This window comes from Thalassophryne amazonica, chromosome 22, assembly GCF_902500255.1.
Source record: "Thalassophryne amazonica chromosome 22, fThaAma1.1, whole genome shotgun sequence".
NCBI lineage: Eukaryota > Metazoa > Chordata > Actinopteri > Batrachoidiformes > Batrachoididae > Thalassophryne > Thalassophryne amazonica.
In genome coordinates, this window is record NC_047124.1 from 17895060 (window position 1) to 17916992 (window position 21933).

A 21933-nucleotide genomic window follows, 5' to 3' on the forward strand; every position below is an offset into this window, starting at 1 on the left:
GGGAGGGGGGATAGAAATCAGAATTTACCTGCATCATCAGTGCAACAGGTGCTTGTGCAATACCCTCACGCAATATTTCAGGTGCAGAAAGGACAATGTTGACCTACAACGGGTATTTGTCAAGAGTGCCTTGCAGAGTAAAAAGTCTTTTATTATTATTATTACTTTTATTTTCTATGCACATGCTTTAACTGAGGGGGAAAAATCAACAGTGTTTCTAAAATGATTTATTCTGGCTAATTCTATGGTAACAATTACATTTAGAGTTCATTTTTAATAATATGGTCAAATATGGCCAGTACTCCAACTCCAGTACTATACATGCAGAAACATGCAGACAGCTCCTGGTGGTCTATCATCAAATTATTAACCAGGACTACTGCGCTTCACTTCAGTGATCTGACAAGATCCGGTGCTCAAAGCTGCATGGCTGCAGATTTTTAATATTCCCTTCAATTAACAAGGCAAGCATGGAACTCTTGATGTCAGTCAGTCATTTGATACACAAAACTTACATAAAAACTACCCATTATTCACTTGTGAAATTTTGTGTTCTAATAGATAAACGTGAGGACGTGTGAACCTCCTATATTGAGCCATGTTGGCATTTTTTAAACATACGCAATGATCATAACATAAAATAAATAAATAAACTCAGCTGCATTCTGAAAAACCAACATTTCTCATGAATATGTGAAGTTTGGAGTCACTAGGTGCAATGTTGAGAAATGTTGGTTTCTCAGAATTGTTTTTCTGGGTCAGGCTCGAAACTTCTCATTCGTCCCTCGTATGTGCACCGTGTTCGATACTCAACAAGAAAGGGCAAGGGCTTATTTATTTTCTACCCTCCTTTTGACAAGTGGCCAGGAGGCCAAAAAGGAAATGCGGGATGAACTGCTTAAGCTACTGCCTACTGCCATGGGCCTACTGCCACCATAAGCGGCAGGAAATAAACCATGAAGAAGAACGGAAGGATACCACCTCTTTCAAGTCAGGTCACGTTGGCTTATGCAAAGATAACAAATGTTTTATAAATTGCAAAGGATGCAAAAGCAGATAAAATTCCGAATAAATGGAACAGAGAGAACAAGTATTGCATAGACTTCAAAAAGATTGACCAGCTTTGGGATGAACAGATAACGGAAACAATGAGGGCCTTTATCGACCTGCATCAAGGCCACACAGCTGACACAAAGTGCAACAGTTCATCCTGCTCCCTGCAGCCAGGCTACGATTCATAAACCACAACACTCCATCACTGATAATCCCGACATTATTGCATCAGTGTTGGTAGCCTGAGTAACTGTTACAGCTTCTGTCATAGTTTACATACTGATGACATTAACACACAATAATGGCTGAGCAAACCATGTAACAACAATGCAAACTTCAAGCATGCTAATGGGTAGAGCATTCAGTGACTTCTGATGTATTAAAGCCACAGTGTGTAGGCGGTGCAACATGGCGGCCTCCACAAGGGGGCCCCCACATAAATATGAAGGTCTCAGACGAACCACACGAAAACACTTTGATTTGTTGTTACAGGTAATCATACACTTATGAAGACATGATGATTAAAGCTATATTCCATTTATGCTACTAAACGCCACTAAATCTAACACGCTGTACTTTTAAAACAACATGACATGTATCATATTTCAGTATAAACTTGTTATAGTGACAGAAGGAGGCTAATATTCGCTGGAAAGTCACAGATTCTGCAAATGACAGTCCTCAAACGAAGGTGATGAAAGTTTCAGACTGAATGAAGGGAAAGAAACAGTCTTCAATCATTCTCTTGTAAAAAGATGCCCTTGAGCATTATGCAATTTATCAAACAGCCGTATTTTTTCAGGTTTTTATGAGTGACATTTATAAAGTGGTAACTGTGACACTGAGGAAGGCGTGTGGGCGTCTTCATTCATTCACTCGTTTGTTCTCAGCACGCACTATGTTCCACACAAATTTTACATCAGCATGTGAAATGGTGAAATGAAACATTTATTTCTGTGTGCTGCGTTCTCTCTCTGTTCAGCGATGCTGTCGGTGGTAATGATGATGAAAGAAGCAACAGTCATCATCACGAGATGGACAGCTGAATTATTTCCTGATACTGAAAGCATAAAAAAAAAACACAAACAAGCAAAGAACTCTATTGTTCATTTTCATTCACTTCCCACATCAGTAAAATGATGAATGCTGGAGATGAATTAGCTGGTGACCTTTGCCCTCCATTTCAGCTTTTAGCCAAGATAAAGAAACATTCTCAACTTCAAGATACTGTGATAAAAGGTTTTCTAAATTTGGATCAGATCATCACCTTGCTATACGACCTCACAAAGGCAGACTAGTGTCCCACTTTAATGCTGGATCAATCTCTTCTCTCCTTGCCGTTTGTCCTCGTGCATTTGTCCATGGGAATCAACACGTGTGTTCTGTTGCCAGCGTTGCCATGCGTGTGTGGGAGGGAGTGTTATGAAGCAGCGAGCGTGATGTGTGTTTGACTGAAGGCCTAAAAGAGCGCGTGCTCTGAAAGGACTTAGTCATTCAAGGTCTAACCATTTCACAGACACCTTCGTCTCCTTTTCGCTCGACAGCAAACCAGCTCAAACTGGCCTCACACAGTGACGAGTGCCGCCATGTAATGAACAGTTCTGCTTTCTTTCATTCTGACCAAGACACTCATGACAGCTTTGAAGCAGCTGTAGGAATCTGTGAACGTGACTGGAGTAACTGAGGACCGTGGAAGTTTTTGCTTGTTGCATCAGCAGTCGCAGCTTCATGGTGGAGTGGAACAGAGAAGGATTTTAATACAAGAAAACAAAAACAAATGATCAAAACTAGCCAAAAGTCTCCCATGTGCCTTCTGGCAAACTGCAGTTGAAATGTCACATCTTTTTAAAGAAAATCTTCCCCTGACAGTTGCTCTTCCGTGTGATGGTCGCATTCTCTACTGTGAATCTAGCGACCCAATTTTAACTCTGGGAGCTAACCAAGCACTTAATTTTATTAAAACTCCCCCCCAGACATCTTTGGATAAATGTAACGGTTTGGTAAAGTGCAAAGTATTATTGCTCACATATATTCAGAGGAAACATTTTTCATGATATGTGATCAGTTCCCAGTCTTACTGTCAGAACACCCTTTTCATATTTGTGCTTCATTTAGCTCATGCTGCACATTAATCAAGGAATACTTTTTTTTTGTATAACAAAACTGAATGCTCATTTTGATCTTGTCATTTAATGAACCCACCACCTGCCACCCCAGACGTAAAAGCTTAGGTTTCGTACTCTTTTTAGAGGTGCTCTGTTTCCACAAAGACAGCCTGGACTGTCCCACCTCTGAACATGAAGTCATAATAGTGTAAGAATCGAGAACATTTCCTTCCAGAAGAAAAGCAGAACATTTATTAGATGTTTCTGAGCTCAGATTACCACAGTCTTACTGAGGCCTGGAACAGCACTCATCAAGAGAGAATGACGCTGTAGAAAAATATAAAATAGATTAGATTGACACCACCGAGTAAAGAAATATGGCTTGATTTGAAGAACAAAGACCAGTGGAACATTTCTAACACTGTGCTTTTTCCTTCCTGCACTCTTTTACATTATGGATGGCGGCTGATTGGGAAACTAATGACAAGTGAATAATGTATGTTAACTTGAAGCGGGGACACACGAGCCCAGCAAAGCCTGAAGCAGAGATTACCTTCCACTCATTCTATGGCTACGTGAGATTACGACTGCCAACATCTGACAGACTGTCGGTAAATACTGTAAGATTCTGGAACTAAAGCAAGGCGTAAGCAGTTCCAACAAGGCTATATACAACCACAGGCTGTATATACACCGGATGAATGCTTTGGGATGTCACCCGTAGGATACCTGAAGAGCCATATGATACTTAAAAAAGTGCTGCTCTGGGTGTTGCCATTTTGGCAGTTCTTACTCCACCTACATTCAACTAAACCATAAATGGGTAAAGAGGTGGGCGCATCAGGCAAGGCTCTGCATGACCTGGATGGAATAAATGAAGCTTGAACACTCTCCATCTCAAAGTTATCAAACCAGCTAAAGCTAACAGGCTAACCTTAGTTTGGGTGTTTTATTAAAGCATATTTTTGCAGACTGTGCGGTTGTTTTCATGACGGGTGTCTGGGTATGGGTATTAAAAGTTAACTGGAACTAACGTCATCAAGCTACCGATGCCTGCAAAAATACCAACGTTGCTAACATACAAAATTAAGCAATATGAAATTTTCACTTGACTGATTTAGTAAAGCACAGAATTCATCGATGATTTCTTATAGACATTTGTAATAAAATGCTCAGAAAGGACAGGCACAGCAGCTAACAACTCTCTTCTGTTAGTGCAGCTCTGACCCAGCTAGGCAGCAAACGCTACCTTTCCATTCAAAGTGATTCCACACCTAATTCTAACTTTATAGCTTACAACATGTTAAACTAATGAGCTATAGATATCAAAACCATTTTTGGCTGTAAACATGTTTATTTCTACTCTAAAGTGGAACATTTTAACATGGGCTTCAATGAAAATCTGATCACTTTTGGAAACTACCTCAAGCAGCCATTCAAGAAACTGCACACTTTTTCCTCCTTTGGGTGGTTTCCTTTTCGATAGCCAGAGGTTGATGCTTGGTACGAACAGGCAATAAAACACCTCTCACTAAACTGCAAATGCCTCACTGACTTAGATGAGACTATAACACTTGTAAAACAAGGGCATCAATGGGAACGCCACTTTGCCACAGTACCACATAATATCATCTGGTAATGTGTAGTTAGCCAATCAAGACTTACTGGTATGAAACATTTTAACATGCATGGTGTCATTCTACTGATGTGTTACTTTTATGGAAGGTTTAGCTTCTCCTCAGCCTAGTAACATCTAGTTTGTTGCTATGCAACCAATACAAACATATTTCAACCAAATTTGCCACATAGTAAGGTGTCTGTTCAAAAGTAAAAGCACTTCAATGGTATATTTCACAAAGTTTATGTGCAGTTTAAAGGGATACTTTGGGATTTTTTCAACTTGGGTCCTATTTTAAACTTTTCACTTAGGACAAAAATAATTTTAGTTTCCACAATGAAACTGTCACAGGGTAAACAGCTATATAATGTACAAGTTCAGGACATGCTTCTTGTTGCCAGTGGCTACGTAAATGTCAGAAGTATCAGATAGCATGGAGCAGATCCCTAAGATGCACGAGTGTGTGTGTGTCTCTATTTACTGAGATAAATAAGCATGTGTACTTCAACGGGTATGCGTTCCATGCTATCTGATACATCTAATGACGTTTTAGCCTGTTCAGTGGCAACAAGAAGTGTTTTTGAGGACTTGAACCCCCCAAAAAATCTAAAAAAAATAAGCAAAATAAAAGATAAAAACAAGCACCTCAGATGAAAAATTTCACCATTCCATTTTAATTTTGTTGGTAAGAAAATAACTTATGTTCTAAATTTATTACTTTGCACCAATATACTATATATAGCTCTCCCTCCCCCCATACTTTCCAGATTTTTATTATATACAGCGGTGGGCACAGCTAACCAAAAAGTTAGCTTCAATAAACCGTTAATCAGCTAACTGAAAAGTTACCTTTTATAATGCTAAACTGATAAACCACTAAAAAATTAGGTTAACTGATAACTTTCAATGTTGTCTCTGGTACATTCAGCTACTGACAGGCCGGTTTTGAGTTTAAACACTGCCAATGCTTCTGATTAGAATCAAAGACAACCACAAACCCAACACAAACAATGCTTCAGTCTTTGTGCACCCTGCCCACTGCTGTAAGGAAGAGTCATTCCCATTCACAGGATACAGCGGTTCAGCTGTGAGGCCGAAGTCCTCAAAAGGAAAGCAGGTTTGACTTGTGATTTTGATTTATAAACCAAAGTCATCCGGATAGTTCACCTACAATAATGCCAAGTCTGTCATTTGTAGAAGTGATAATAACACATATCTTTTAAATTTTAAAATAACACACTAATTCTGAAGTTTTGAACATTAACACACACAGATGCCAAACTGCATTATGGGTAAACTGAGCCTCAATTTCAATTCAATTTATTCACTTCATAGAGTGCCAAATCACAACAGAGTCACATCAAGGCACTTCACACAAAACTATTCAGAAAACAAAATAAAATGAATTAAAAGATGTAAAAGCATAGTAAAAGAGTAAAAAGCATAGTAATAATATGCCTGTATGTAATATGCCATGCAGTAGATGGGTCAAAATGCATAGAACACTGCCATCTACTGGATGGCAGTGTGAATGACACCCGATTATCCATCCATCCCCCCATCTTCTACCGCTTAGTCCAATTCACACTTTAACTATTTAAACAGAATTTTCAGTTTTGCAAATGCCTTTTTTTTAAACAAATGAAAAAATGACATTTTAAAATACACATTTATTTGTAAAAAACAAACACACAGCAAGTTTTGTACTGGTTAAATGAATCAACCAATCAGTGATCGCAGGCTCAGTTTACCCATAATGCAGTTTGGCATTTGTGTGTGTTAATGTTCAAAACTTCAGAATTCTGGCTACACCAGGAGCTCTGTAGGTATGCTAGTTCAAAAAGCCAGCTAAATAAAATAATTTATCTCATAAAATGGGCTCTGTGGCATGGGGTTGAGGAACTATCTAGACTTACTTCAGAAAACAAACTCACCTGGTCAAGTCACAAAGAAAACAGAATAGACATGAAGTGCAATGAGACATGAAACAGTACCGCTCTCCAAAGCAATTTATCAAAGAGGCTGATCATCCCTCTGGGTTGGCAACTGCCTGTACTCATGTCATTTGGAATCAATTCACTTTTATGATATTAAACATTAAAGGCCCAAGAGGAAAACAAGGACAGAGGCTCACCCTCATTAATTTCCCTGCAAGTTGAAGGGTGGTGATGTCCTCGGGTATGAACTGAATATAAGGCTAAAGCATTCATTCCAATGGCGAATTAGATGATTTCTGGCAATCAGATGATTTCCAAAACTCTGCATGACCTTTAAAGCAACCAAAAGGGACATGTGAACGACATAGCAAGTTTATAATAAAAGCAACATTTTCCCGTACCATTCCTGGCAGTACAGAGTTGTTTGCACCCATTAAAACGGCATTGGTTTGTGGCAGCTGGTAATATTTGCCCCCACTAAAACTATGTCAGTTAGAGGCAGCTTGGAGTTAAAAGTAACAGCACACATTACACAACAGGTTCTTTCTAATGATGGTATCCCTTTAATACCGTTGCTATTTTTAAATAACTCAGGATACGGTATTACCGCATCACTGCCCAACCCTAGTCAGGAAGGGTATCTGGCATGAAAGTGCCTCCATATCAGATTCACGTAAACACTCCAATGGGTTTTTACGTCCATACAGTAACACAGACATCATGGATGACTAATAACACAATCTTTTCAACAGGTTAACCACAAATTATTGCATTTATTGTGCTCATGTGCACCTGGTACACCAGATACAACTGGTATGTCAAAGTGTCTGTTAAGACATTGAGCCAAGTCTTCACAGCTGTGCTGTCTGAAGGGTTTCTACACTCCTCTTTTTTGAACCCAAACATTTGACGGTTGTAATATCACACAAAAATATGCAATCTACTGATTTTTTTTTTCTCTGTAGTTGCATAGTTTGCCTTGTTGAAGTCAAGTGAGGGGAAAAAATACAAATAAAATATTCCATGGATGTTTTCAGACTAGGAACCTGATCCTAAAAAAAACAAAAAACAACAACAACAACAAAACAGTAGGTCATGGAATAAAGACAGAACATACCAGTGAGTTTCTGATTTTGCTGGAGGTCCATACCAACACAAGACAACATGGCACTGAAGTCGTATAAGCAATAATTTTTCCACACTTATTCCTGGAGTAACACATGCACTGCAATAAATCACCACAATCTCATTTTTGCCTTCAAAGCTTTCATGTTGTCAGTATGATTCACTGAGCGGCTAACTGCAATCAACTGGTGACAAATTGACAGATTAAAAAAAACAAAACATTTCAACTCTCGTGTTGAAGTTAATTGGTTATCTGTCAAAACATGTACATGAGACAAAGGCGGATGCGCTGGTCCTACGAGAAGAGAAAAAAATAAACCAGGAAAGGGGAAGAAACATTTCAACGTAGATACAAAAATAAGTTACTTTAATATGTTAACTGGTTGTTCTACCTGGGTAGTGGCTGTGATGGATAGCACAAAAGTGGGCACAGTGGAACAGCTGAGGTTCAGCAGACGACCCTGAAGAGAAATATTCAATACGTGCAAAAAAACAAAACAAAAAACAGACTGAATAAATTTGCAGCTGAGGGAAAGATCATTTGCAGTGAGGAGACATGACATTTGGTAAGCGTTGGAAAAGTCAAGCTAATTGGCATGACATTTAAGAAGTTATTCTCCATTAATAAAACGCTTTCTAATGAAATTTTGTGAAGGCTTGTGACTTTTTTCATCTTAAAAGGAGAATTTTAGCTACCGAACTGAACCATGTGATCACAGTGGTGCCATACGAGAGTGTATTTTTTATACTTGGAAGAAGTTTACTTGCTGATGGTGGATTGAGGACTTCCCTATAAAAAATAAATCACTGTAATTTCAAGCTTTTAAAAAGAATGAGCATGAATAAATTCTTCTGTTGCTACAAATGAGACAAAGTCCCTTAAGCTCAGACATACTGAACATTTGTGTGATGTACTTTAGTATCAGGTAAACGACATTTTGGGGGTAGGTCTGTTGAAATCTGCTGCAGATGAAACTATTGAAGAGACGAAGGTGACAACGGGATGCCAAATTTTTCGGTCTGACCCAGTCGCGCTGCTCTCATTCTGTCACACGCACACAGAGTCTTAAAACTGTTACACGGACAGAGAGGTTGTGCAGATCTATGTTGGAGGCTATGCTAAACTGCTCCGATGTCTTGATAGTCTTCTGCAGACATTTACACGCTTATTGTTTAATCCATCAGGCTGCTTTGATTTATGATCTTTTTACTGCTGTTTTGTTGGAATTTAAATTTGTTGTACAGATGCATGCTTTGAAATGGCTCTAGGATGGTTCTGTGTGCGTCTGTACCTCTGCCAGCAGGACTATTCTCTTGCCGTCTGGCCAGATGACATGGTCCACCTGGGAGCGTACTCTCTCCCAGGTCAGTTCAGGAGTCCGCAGACTCGCCTGGAAGAAGAATGCATGAGTGAGTTGCCTTGACAGAGGTGCTGTGGTGATGCAGATATCTTTGCAGGAGAATGAAGGTTCAATCCTTTTGGGCCCTGGTGTTTCCTGTATTACTGCATTGCTATGAGACTTTGGACACTGACCTAAGGGCCCTGTCCCATTGGCGTTTAGGATGATTTGCGTATGGATTGCACACAAAATTGGCTCATATTCACTTAACATCTGCAATATGCGTGAAACATGCTTGTATGAGTCGGCCGACACCCGCACACGTCCGCAATTGTCTGCGGAGGCACGTTTTTCCGTTAACAGGATTTTGAGCTGCACAAAATTTTGCCTTACATACTCCATACATACTCAATATACACACAATCTATGCACTGTATATTCGCCGTCATCTGCTGATATCCGCAACTGACAGGGATTTGAGGCTTGGCAGCAGACTGGGACAGTGTGTAAAACAGATATTTTGCGTGCCCATCATGTCCACATCATGAACTAAAATAAGTTGTAGCGACTGCATACATTGGCCACGAATAAAGCATTTTTATTACGTCTGCTTTGCGGCGGATGCAAATCAGATGTGCTGTGTTCACAGCTGGACACCGTTCTTTGTTCTACCGGCTGCTACACGGTCTGTGCTGGATGCTGCCTATATAAAATAATTATTTCGTGGCGGATTAATCATTTTATTCTGCAAATTGGCTGTTGAAAACGGCTCTAATCACCTCCTGAATAAAAGCTGCAGCTGGAGCCATCTAAAAAGGTAATATTTGACTTGTTTACACTGTCAAGGCTTGATAAAACAGTTGCGTGTTTTTCCTTCTTGTGTGCAGCTGTTACAGTATTTATTCCTATGTTTATAACAGATTTAATACTGCCGTGATAATCGCAATGCGTCGGATCCGTTTCCTCACTACATGCATTATACAATATATGATTGTTCATCATATATTCGCTATACATTATTAATATATCCATAATTCATACTGGGACATTTGTCATTTTTAGCCATTTTTGTTGCGGACGACAACGAATGCCCGTAATTTGTGTACTCAATTCATGTGCAATTAATCCTCTCCCCAGTGGGACAGGGCCCTAAGGTGATGGCTAGATTACTTTGTAACTAGGTCTCTTCTGCGAATTCTTGGATTCCACTGGAATGACTGTGAAACGAGCAGGTACTTGTAGAGACTCAGATGAAGCGTGTCACTTGCATCACAAGTAAACACAAATTGCAACATTTTAACCATGTGGTGCATTTCTCTGTGCATGACCCACCACACTGGTGTCTCAGTGTTGAGGAGTCCAACAACTGGAAAAAAGCCACGGGGACGGCCATATTTCATTTGACAGCAGCAGACAGATGGGTTACATTTGAGAAGGAAGGATGGCCTGGTTGCTTGCTATTTAGGACCAGGAGCAGTTCCATGGTGTAAGTTCAGTCCTGACTGTCCTAAGTGGGAGTCGTGGCCAGTTTAGGAAATTTTAAAATGCTCCAGTCACATTGAAAAGTAAACCACAGAATTCTTCAGATCCTAAAGATTCTAAAAAGCTCTAGTTTGTACCATCTACAGACTAAAGTTTTTGAGTTATAAGGTATAAAGCGTAGAAATGGTGAGATGTCAATTTCAGTTTGCATAGGAGTAAAATAATAATGCATCCAACTTTGTTAAAAATCAAGAAATCAGGCAAACTATTGGTTGAGATAATAGCATTTTTTAACCTTTTCTACTACTTTCAATGTAGAATACACAAAATAACGTCTACAATTTTTCAGAAATTTGAATTTAAACTAGAGTGCCAATGCTGGAACCATTTTTACCAGCCCCAGCTCGCAACACAGTTGCAAGTATTGAACATTCTGTTAGACACCTTGTCAGAATTCATGTTTCTGAATCCTGTGTTTTGTTGTGTATTTAACAAAAAAACAAAAAGAAAACTGTGCATAAATATGTGATGCTGATAACTGACCACATCGATCTCAGTATTGGAGTGACCCATGTTGCAGACAATGCAGCCGTTCTTCATGCGGTCCAGGTTCTCTCTCATCACCACGTTCTTATTGCCTAATGGAGTGAAAAGACAGAAAAAGAGGTTAAAGGACAAATACACTAAGGTTAACACCATATAAGGTGAAAAAAAATGTGTTAAAGGTTGCAGAAACAAAACAACCATCTGAAATGCAACTCAAATTTGAAGGTGAATTATTTTGCCAAATTAGGACCCCATAGAGTTCAATTTTATTTTATTTAACAAAATACGATTCAAAGTCTGTGAATGCGACGTTTGATAAAAATAAAACGACAGACAGCCAACGCGCGTTCTCATTGTTACAATTTTACTGTTATGCAACTGTTCTTGAGAGCAGGATTCCTAATTACACGTGCACATGCTCCTGAATTGCGCTGTAGGGTTTTAATTAGTGGAGCTTAATGGAGCCAACAGTACACAGCCTTATTAGTGCTAATGTTTGCCCCATTTCTTTTTTTTCCCCTCAGCATTCTTTCACAAAAGATCATTTATCTTCCTCCATCTAATTATCTTCCCATTATTGTTCCTGTTGAAATCTGGCCCCGATAACCAACCCCCCCCAAACTTCAGGCTGTCAGCAGCACGCACTGATGAAGCAAAGAGGCAATCAAATCGCATCGCGTCTTCTCAGGGCCTGCACACAGTGTCGCAGGTGGACGAGTGATGCGGGCTGCGTGAGTCGACCTGTGCAGGTGATGACGATGTCCACTTGTCTGATGACTTCATTCAACTTCACCAGCCTGAAGCCGTCCATGCTGTGGTCGGGAAGAAAGGAAACAGCGCGTCAGACCACAGAAACGTGCCTGCTGCTTCAGCTGTGTCGTTGAGGCCAAAGGAAGTGGAAGCGCGAGCCTCACCAGGCCTGAAGGGCGCAGATGGGGTCGATCTCCGTGACGTAGACGATGGACCCCATCGCTTTGAGGGCAGCAGAGCAGCCCTTCCCCACCTCACAGTGACACAAACACAGGATATTATAACACAACATAAAACAGAGCGGCATACTGCTCATTGAAACAACACAACAAAACATGCAACCAAGACTGGAACCTGCACAGACAACCAAAAACTACAGGTAAGCTCCGGCAAGTTTGTTTTTCTGTCCACATGGCTCTCCGTTTGCTATTCTGTTATTACTGTCAAAAAGCATGATCTTGGAATGACTGCATCATGCCGTGATACTTTTACTTGATCAACACACTCTAATATCGTCTATGAAACACACCAGGATCGAATGAGTCAGATCACATGATGCACACAGCTCAAAAACACATTAGTTTTCACAGTATGATAGCGTGGTAAAAACTGGAGCAGTTCCTTGTTAAACATCTCTTTCCAGGAACCAGGACTTAGTGAAACTGAGAAACGGGACGAAAGGCCAAGATTTACTAAAAGTGCAGAACAACCCCACCTAAAGGAAACCAGCCTCAATTGTTTTTTCTGTTGTTCTTCCTGTAACATTACCCAAATTTTCCACTTTCGTCCTGTCTGGCGTCTGCCAGTAAGTTGGAGAGTTTGAAGGCTAACACAACAACAATAATTTAATTATATCTTTTGTGCATTAAAATGTATACCAACATACAGTGTAGTCTGGACTTTTTATTTACTTCAAAGTGCATATTTCCACAGTTAATACAAATTCTCTTGCTCCGTCACTAAATAACCCATGAGTGACATTGTCACGGTTTGACTCAGGCTCTGCTGAGATCCAATAACAGTGCTACACGACATGTTTGAAAACCATTTTTACAGAAGAAATTCAAAATTTAAACAGACCAGACTATGCTTGTTTTCTCCATACCTGCGCTATGAAAGAGGTGGTCTGAGAATTCTAAATCTTCAGTAGTACTTTTGGACAGCCCAACCTGCTACTGCCTTCTGCTGGTTCTCTCAAGGAACACACTATTGGCCCAGTTAAACGCTGAAAGACACGTCTCCTCTACCACTCAATTCTTATACATGTATATACTTAGCAAAACTAAAAGAACTTACATAAATACAGAACTGAAAAAAGCAGCATTGTCCCTGCTTTTCTTTTCCAATTTGAGGAAAGAATTGCTTCACTTCCAGTAAGACTGACATGGACTTCAAAATTTTGGTAGATAAACACTTTTGTAACATTGCTAATTTATTCATAGAACAACAGTCTTATGCCTTTTGAACATTTGAGCCATAAATATGATATTCAACCAAAGCAATGATTTAAATATTTACAGATCAGACACTTTTATCCTACTCTCACGTGTGTGGAAGAAATAGCAGTAAATCACCACTCCAAGAGAGATCTGATTTCTTGATTTTAAAGAAAATTTTACATAATTTTGTCGAAATAGAAAAATAATCTTTTCAAGCATTTTTTACATAAGAAAAATATCTTATTTTGGGAAAATGTATCTCACTTTTTCTTAAGTTTTTCCAGCTAATATCAAGCTGTATTTTACCACTAACAAGGAAATGCAATGGATTTCAAATCATCCATGCAAAGGAACAAGATTGTTTTACTTATTTTAAGACAGAAGCTAATCTTAAAATAAGAATTCTGTCTAGTTTTAAGGCACATCTTGATTATTCAGTGTCTAGACAGTTCCCTAGTTTTGAGAATTCTAACCAAGTAAATTTTTTTACCCCATTGGCAGTTTTTTATTGCTTAATACAAGACAATTTGGCTAGATTTCAGATTATTTGTCTTATTTTGAGAGGGGCAGTTTTTGAAGTGCTAAAAAATAAAAGAATGCCATGGTGTATTTGGTCAATGCAATTGCTTTTGAGTAGTGACAGAACATCTGCTTAAAAGCTCAAACACGATCCATAATCACCCACCTGAAATGGTTGATGGGAACCTATAATATACCACCAATCTTGCTACCATTATGCTCCCAAATTATGAGAATGTTTCCTGTAAATTGTAATATAAGCAAGGCAGATAAGAAAAAGGCCTTCTACTGCTTATTACAAGCAAAACAGTCAAATCCTGGAGATCTATCACAAGACCACATTTACAAGCTTGGCTTGCCAGACTATCAAACTCTTGTCCTTGAAAAGCTTATCTTTATAATTAAGTGTAAATATTCTACTTTTGATAAGATATGGAAACTTTTTTTCTTTTAATTCTGACAAAGGGAAAAAGTCATAGAAGCCTTATCATCCTGAATGTATGTTGTCTTATGACATTCCTATTCTTTAGCCTTTTATATGGTGATTTACTTTGGAAATTTCTGCTTTTGCATCTTTACTTATTTATTTGGTTTTATTAGTGACATGCCAATACCCACTTTGGACTTTGAACTGGTACTCAGTGTTGTGCCCCATCAGGACAATATGTTGGCCGAAGCCTTGCTGTGATTCTACTTGTTCTTTGCTGTCTTGATTTTTTTAATGCAAGTCCTGCAGTATGTGGAAAATTATGTTCTTTACTTCGAAGCACCATTACACTGTTTTGCAGATGCATTCAGTATACTGACTGGTTAACTTACCTGCCCTCGTATATGTTATTAAGTGACAGTTCTTACCTCTCCGTATCCACACACCACCACTGCTTGCCTCCAAACATAACATCAGTTGTCCTTTTCAGTCTGCAGAGAGACAGAATCATATTACTGGGAATATATTTTCCCCCAACTATCTGGAAACACAGCATGTTTAGGAGATTCTTTCCTACCCGTCTAATATGGACTCCCTGCAGCAGTAAAGGTTGTCAAACTTCTGCTTTGTCACCGAGTCGTTGACATTCATAGCTGGAACACAAAGCTTCCCTGCTTTGGAAAGCTGGTACAACCTAAAACGCAATGTTTAAATGACTATTAATTTTCATCATGCATATACAACCCCTGGCAATAATTATGGAATCACCGACTCGGAGGATGTTCATTCAGTTGTTTAATTTTGTAGAAAAAAAGCAGATCACAGACATGACACAAAACTAAAGTCATTTCAAATGGCAATTTCTGGCTTTAAGAAACACTATAAGAAATCAGGAAAAAAATTGTGGCAGTCAGTAACGGTTACTTTTTAGACCAAGCAGAGGGAAAAAAATATGGACTCACTCAATTCTGAGGAATAAATTATGGAATCACCCTGTAAATTTTCATCCCCAAAACTAACACCTGCATCAAATCAGATCTGCTCGTTATGCATCTAAAAAGGAGTGATCACACCTTGGAGAGCTGTTGCACCAAGTGGACTGACATGAATCATGTGTCTAAACTCTGGACCAAATACAAACAACATGGGAAGGTGTTAAAGGCAAACATACTGGTAGACCAAGGAAGACATCAAAGCATCAAGACAGAAAACTTAAAGCAATATGTCTCAAAAATGAAAATGACAACAAAACAAATGAGGAAAAATGGGAGGAAACTGGAGTCAACTCTGTGACCCGAACGTAAGAATCACCTAAAGGAAATGGGATTTACATACAGAAAAGCTAAACGAAAACCCATCATTAAACACCCTAAACAGAAAAAAAACAAGGTACAATGGGCTAAGGAAAGCAATCGTGGACTGGGGATGACCTGGATAAAAGTCATATTCAGCGATGATCTCACTCTGCATTGGGCAAGGTGATGATGCTGGAACTTTTGTTTGGTGCCGTTCCAATGAGATTTATAAAGATGACTGCCTGAAGAGAACATGTAAACTTCCACAGCATTGATGATATGGGGCTGCATGTCAGGTAAAGGCACTCGGGAGATGGCTGTCATTACATCATCAATAAATGCACAAGTTTACGTTGATATTTGGACACTTTTCTTATCCATCAATTGAAAGGATGTTTAGGGATGATCAAACATTTTTCAAGATGATAATGCATCTTGCCCTAGTGCCAAAACTGTGAACCCATTCCTTGCAACAAGACACCTAGGGTCAATGTCATGGCCTGCAAATAGTCCGGATCTCTATCCAATTGAAAATCCTTTGGTGGAAGTTGAAGAAAATGGTCCATGACAAGGCTCCAACCTGCAAAGCTGATTCTGGCAACAGCAATCAGAGAAAGTTGGAGCCAGATGGATGACTGAGTACTGTTTGTCCCTCATTAAGTCCATGCCTCAGAGACTGCAAGCTGTTATAAAAGCAGCGGTGGTGCAACAAACTACTAGTGATGGTTTGGAGCGTTCTTTTGTTTTTCATGATTCCATAATTTTTTCCTCAATTGAGTGATTCCATATTTTTCCCTCTACTTGGTCTAAAAAGTAACGTTACTGACTGCCACAATCTTTTTTCTTGATTTCTTATAGTGTTTCTTAAAGCCAGAAAGTTGCCATCTGAAATGACTTTAGTTTTGTGTCATGTCTGTGATCTGCTTTTTTTCTACAAAATTAAACAACTGAATGAACATCCTCTGAGGCCGGTGATTCCATAATTTTTGCCAGGGGTTGTATTTAAAGCAGCAACATTAACACAATCACAGCCCACTGGAGAAAAGTCTCACCACTAGGTGGTGGTGTTAGCATGAAAATGCACATTCCCTCAAACAACAACCAGCTTCATCTGATCGCGTGTAATATTTCATATTTTAAGCAGAAACGCCAGTTTGAGACCAGCAAAGACAACAGATGCTCTGAAGTCATACCTGTGCACACCAGTGACGCTCTCCTCCACTATGCCTTTGATCTTCTTAAACATGTTGGGGTATTTCTTATAGATCCAGTGAGTCAGGTCTCCACCATCATCCAGAATCTGACAGACAGTAAGAGACAAACCCATTGAAAAACAGTAAGGGATATAACAGATAAACAAATAAATGTGCATTCTGTATTTTGCCATATTCTCAAAAGGCAACTTCAACACGCTTCTACATTAGGCTGCAGTATGCAATCCTCCTTGTGCTCTACACACATCCAGTTGTGACAAAAATACCTGGTGTAAAAATTCTTACAAGTACCACCCACTGTTAATGTGGGCTAGAGTAATAAAAAGAAAAAAAACGAAGAAGAAGAAAAAAAGCACCCCCTCCCTATGCTTTTGAAAGTTTTATTTAGACTGTACTACCATGTTGGGCTGCCAGCCCTCCACGTTGACGCAGCGATCAATGCACCACCAGAAGTCATCCTCTGACTCACCCTTCCAAGCAAACACACTGAAACCTAGAAAGGAGTTTATAAATAGAGTGCAAAATTAGAAGAACACTGAATCAGGTGAGAGAAAATCAGCAAACTTGCACCTATGAATGTTATATGAAATGGTTGAGGTAAAAATAACATTTAAAGGTGGTGCAATATTATACATTAGTACAGCAGCAGTAACAAATATGATGTAAAAATTTTGTGGTTTAACAGCCTCCTGTGCAGAGAAAGAAGCAACACTCCCTCTGTGCCAGGAGCTTTTCCTGTCCCGTTTACATGCTCAGTCAGCCTGCGAGTACACGTTTAGTCCATGAAATTTCTGCATGTCCACTTTTACTACCTCACATTCACCCATTCATATGTTCACACAAATACAAACACACACCGATGTCAGCATGCTGCCACACAAGCCACTCAACGGAACACTGGGAGCAACTTGGGGTTAAAGACCTTTCCCAGCTGCACCTTAAAGAATTTCCAGTGTGACAGGGAATCAAACAGACGATCCTCTGGTCAGGCAGGGATTCAATATACCTAAGCTTTTGGTTCTGTGTCGCTAAGTTTAACTTGTGAAAAGATTGATCTCAAATTTATCCTCAGCATTTGGACTCTAAATAGTGTAGAAAAGAAAATTTTGCAATCCTCTAAGATCAGGGGAAAAACTGAATTCTGTTCCAATTCTTAAATTAAAATAAATCAATAATAAATCCTACATTTTCCCACCAGAATTGAGGGATCTAGGGTGGTCAAGGGAACAATAATGGTAGTCTTCCATGAATGGAACAGACAGCTGATGTCTCACCTCCCTCTGCCAAAGCAGCCGCCACCTCATTCTGGGTGGAGTAGATGTTACAGGCTGCCCATCTGCACTGAGCCCCCAAAGCTGACAGAGTCTCCATCAGCACCTGAGAGGAGGAGCGGGGGGAAAAGGTGAAATGTGACTCAGTGGAGAGTCGCTGACGTGGAGTAGCTCTTGATTGTGTTTCTGTACTCACAGCAGTCTGGGCGGTGATGTGGGTGCAGCCCACCACCTTGGCACCAGCGAGGGGTTTCTCCCCTTGTGCTCGCTTCCTCAGAGCCATCAGGGCCGGCATCTCTGGAAGTGAAGGCAAGAATCCAATTGCCAGTTAGGAAGTTCCAGTCTCTGTATCATTTATATTCAACTTGCTGAAAGAGTTACTGGTGTTGAGGACAGAAGAGCGCGAGTGTGTGCGTCTGCGAAAGCAGCCTGCAGGCTTCAGCTGAGGCTCTCTGAATGTTCTGTGTGAGCCAATTATGGAACGGCATGAATGCGTTCATGTCCTGTTTTTTTTTTTTTTTTCCCTTTTTCCTTTTTTAAATGGTGGTCAGGAAACATATGGACACCAGCAGTGTGGAGGTGGCAGGAGAGCATCTCGGCAGAATAAGCTTTGGTTAGACTTTACCTACAAGGGTTCACTGTACACACTCTTTCAAAAACCATTCATACACGCTGCATTATCTGTTGCAATAATGTAGAAATATTTCTCGGCGTCGGAGAAACCCGAGGCATGTATGCTGTAAAAATGTAGTGAGGTAAGGAATGAGTACATCCTCTCCAGTTTGTTCATGCAACAGCTCAAAAACAATGAAAGGCATCAATACCATGCGCGCCCTTCTACACACCACCATATAAAGGTACAAGTAAATATGCAGATGTTGGTGTTTTTGGACTATGACTTAAGGGTGACTTCACTTTGATGTCATGCACACCAGTCAATCACAAATACTTTACTGATCAGTATACAATCACAGCCACTTTATTAGGCACACCTTGCTAATACCAGGTTGGAGCCCCTTTTACTTTCAGAACTTTGTGGCATAGATTCAACAAGGTGTTGGAAACATTCCTGAGATATGTTGGTCCGTTATTGACATGATATCACGCAGTCACCCATTCAACCAGTCTGCCCATTCTGCTCCAATATCAATAAGGCCACACAACTGCTGCTCACTGGATATCTCCTCTTTTTCGGACCATTCTCTGTAAACCCTAGAGATGGCTGTGCATGAAAATCCCAGTCGATCAGCCTTTCTGAAATATTCAGACCAGCCCGTCTGGCACCAGCAACCATGCCAGAGTCAATGTCACTTAAATCCCATTTCTTCCCCATTCTGATGCTCAGTCAGCAAGTCAGCTTCACCGCGTCTAGATGCCTAAATGCACTGAGTTCCTGCCATGTGATTGGCTGCTTTAGATAATCTAGCTAGGTTCCCTAGTTGTTGAGTTTGTTTATTTTTTCATGTTTTCCTTGATCTTTGAGCAACCTATTCCAAAATCTAATCACCTCAACCTATCTAAGTACTATTCTCATCAAGTATGAAAGAGATCCATGTGGCCATTTTTGACTTATCTTGTCCACAGACAGACACACACCAGTGAAAACAATACCCTGCTTACCGCTTCTCTGCTGTCATTTCATAATTTAACAAGTTATAAAAGCATATAATCAGGATAAATGGATTAGACACACGCTTGAAACAGCGATTGATATGGATGATTAGTGTAGCATTTTACGATGGTGGAAAGGTTTTGCATTTTACTGATCAATGTAGGTAGATTTTGCCCAGCTGTAACAATCACCTACAGTGACATCATCTTATGATGCTTTTTTGTCATGAAAACCTTCAATATCAGAGAAAGCTGCAGATGTATCATGGAACCAAAGTTACATCAGGTCACTTTTATTAGACTTGGAACATACGTTATACAGCGTAAGGGGCGGGAACATTTACTGATTAGTGTGCATGTATGAAAGGGGCTTAAGAGAGCAGGGATAATCCTGTTTACAGGACAATCATTATTACATTTATTAATAATTAATAGCCAAGATTAAAATTCGCCATGTAAACTGTCAAACCTTGTTCTGCAATTTCAATTTCTCGGCGTCCAAAGTCGGACTGTTTGATGTTTTTGATGCAGAAGTCTCCGTTGCCCTTTGTGTTCTTCTGTTGCTTGTCTCGGGGAGACGTCTCATCGTCAGAGCTGTCTGTGTATGACGCTGCTGCAAAGACACACAAACAACAGAGTCAGCGTGATCACAGCGCTCAAAAACCGGGTCTTTTAAGCAGGGCGGATTCCGTAATGCGCTCCTCCCACCTCGAGTAAACCGTGTCATTTTCTCAAACATGCAATTTAACTTTGGTCGGCTATGGATGGGTTCTGCAGACGCCGCCCGTTTCCAATTAGTTATGGCAGTCACCTGTTTCCAAATAGTTATGGCAGTGAGAGTGTAAATACAGTATGTAACCATGATGACTCACGGTACCACATGCACACTAAAGATCAGTGTTTTCTGTGCAAGATATACACAGTGCTGCAAAGTGCAAACAGCTGTGAACAAATCACCCACATTAAAGAGATGAGTCTGGCACATGCTGACTCACTAAGCAGGCTTGGTGCTGATTTTGTAAAACAGGTATGACGCCAATGCTACTCCCACAGACCATTCAAAGTGGCAGTGCCACCTGATAAGACTGGGTGCCCTGCCAGTACTGTAACAATACTCAAAGAACACTATGTACTGTGCCAGGAGAGTGGGGGGGAAGGAAACAATGCATGAGTAAGGCCGGGAAAAAAATCTTTAAAAATCTCTGTTCTGAGAGAAGAAAAGTGTGGGAGAGGGAGTGAGCCGAGGAGGTCTTTGAGGCTGCACAAATGGATGTGCTGATACTTGTGGTGATTAGTGAGAGGACACAACAAAAGTGTGCTGGTGGAGGAAAATGGTTTGAGGAATGCAACTAAAATTAATCGCAGAGTCACCTCTGATGCAGTGTTTTATCATTATTTGGTTAAGTTGCAAATCTAACAGGGATATTCCACAAGGTGGCATTCTACTGCGACCGGATTCGTCTATGATCCAAAAAGGGCAAAACAGGGTGAAACCGCTTAATCCAGCTTGCCTCCTAACAAGATGGCTTATAAAAGGTGCAGACCTGACAATGTACCCGAAAACAAAAGAAAGGAGCTCGAGCTGTTATACTCTGAACAAAAACCGTGACAAACGCTGCTTTGGCTTCAAATTTTTACCGCCATTTGCAGCGTGATCAAACAAGTTTAAAGCTGTAGTCAACACGGTTCGAACATGACTGAAGCCGTTAAGACTACGAATACCCTGAAGGTACTAAGTACTATCAACGATTTCGAGGATCGGGATGAAAAACTGGATCCACATTTCAAATCTGGTGCCGATGATGGTCGTAGCTACTACATATTCCAAGTTTGTTCAAGACTGACAAAGATGGATCAAGAAATTACTACGATGTTTCAAAATGCACCCTGATTTGCTATTCAGGATTAAACGGGAAGGAACTGTACTCTGAGGAATAGCCCCATTACAAAAGCAGTACACAATAGCCAGAAGACAAGATGATGTTGTACACAATTTATCCAACCACCTGGACAAATCCTAAAAGATATAAAGTTGTAGAAGTTAGATAAAGGAAGAAATCCTCCTTATGGAGCTGTTAGTCACCGTCTATCCACTACAAAAAGTGTTTACAGGCTCACTTAAAGAAAGCACAGAATCAATATCAGAGGGTCACGTCATGTTTTAATACTGTCCTTGTTAATCTCTTAAAAACTGAGGATGT

The 21933-nt window shown here is 40.0% G+C and overlaps 1 protein-coding gene across 1 annotated transcript in view; it reads right to left on the bottom strand.

Moving 5' to 3' along the window:
- Positions 1 to 8187: 8187 nt before the first annotated feature.
- LOC117504110 (putative adenosylhomocysteinase 3) overlaps positions 8188 to 21933 on the bottom strand; it is a 55225-nt gene continuing 41479 nt past the window's right edge. Inside the window, 13 exon segments of the mRNA XM_034163490.1 lie at positions 8188 to 8299; positions 9131 to 9229; positions 11204 to 11298; positions 11948 to 12018; positions 12121 to 12209; positions 14770 to 14792; positions 14795 to 14832; positions 14919 to 15035; positions 16830 to 16936; positions 17249 to 17343; positions 18125 to 18227; positions 18318 to 18418; positions 20202 to 20345. Of these exon segments, the coding sequence (XP_034019381.1) occupies positions 8201 to 8299; positions 9131 to 9229; positions 11204 to 11298; positions 11948 to 12018; positions 12121 to 12209; positions 14770 to 14792; positions 14795 to 14832; positions 14919 to 15035; positions 16830 to 16936; positions 17249 to 17343; positions 18125 to 18227; positions 18318 to 18418; positions 20202 to 20345 (1181 nt within the window). The 3' untranslated portion in view covers positions 8188 to 8200.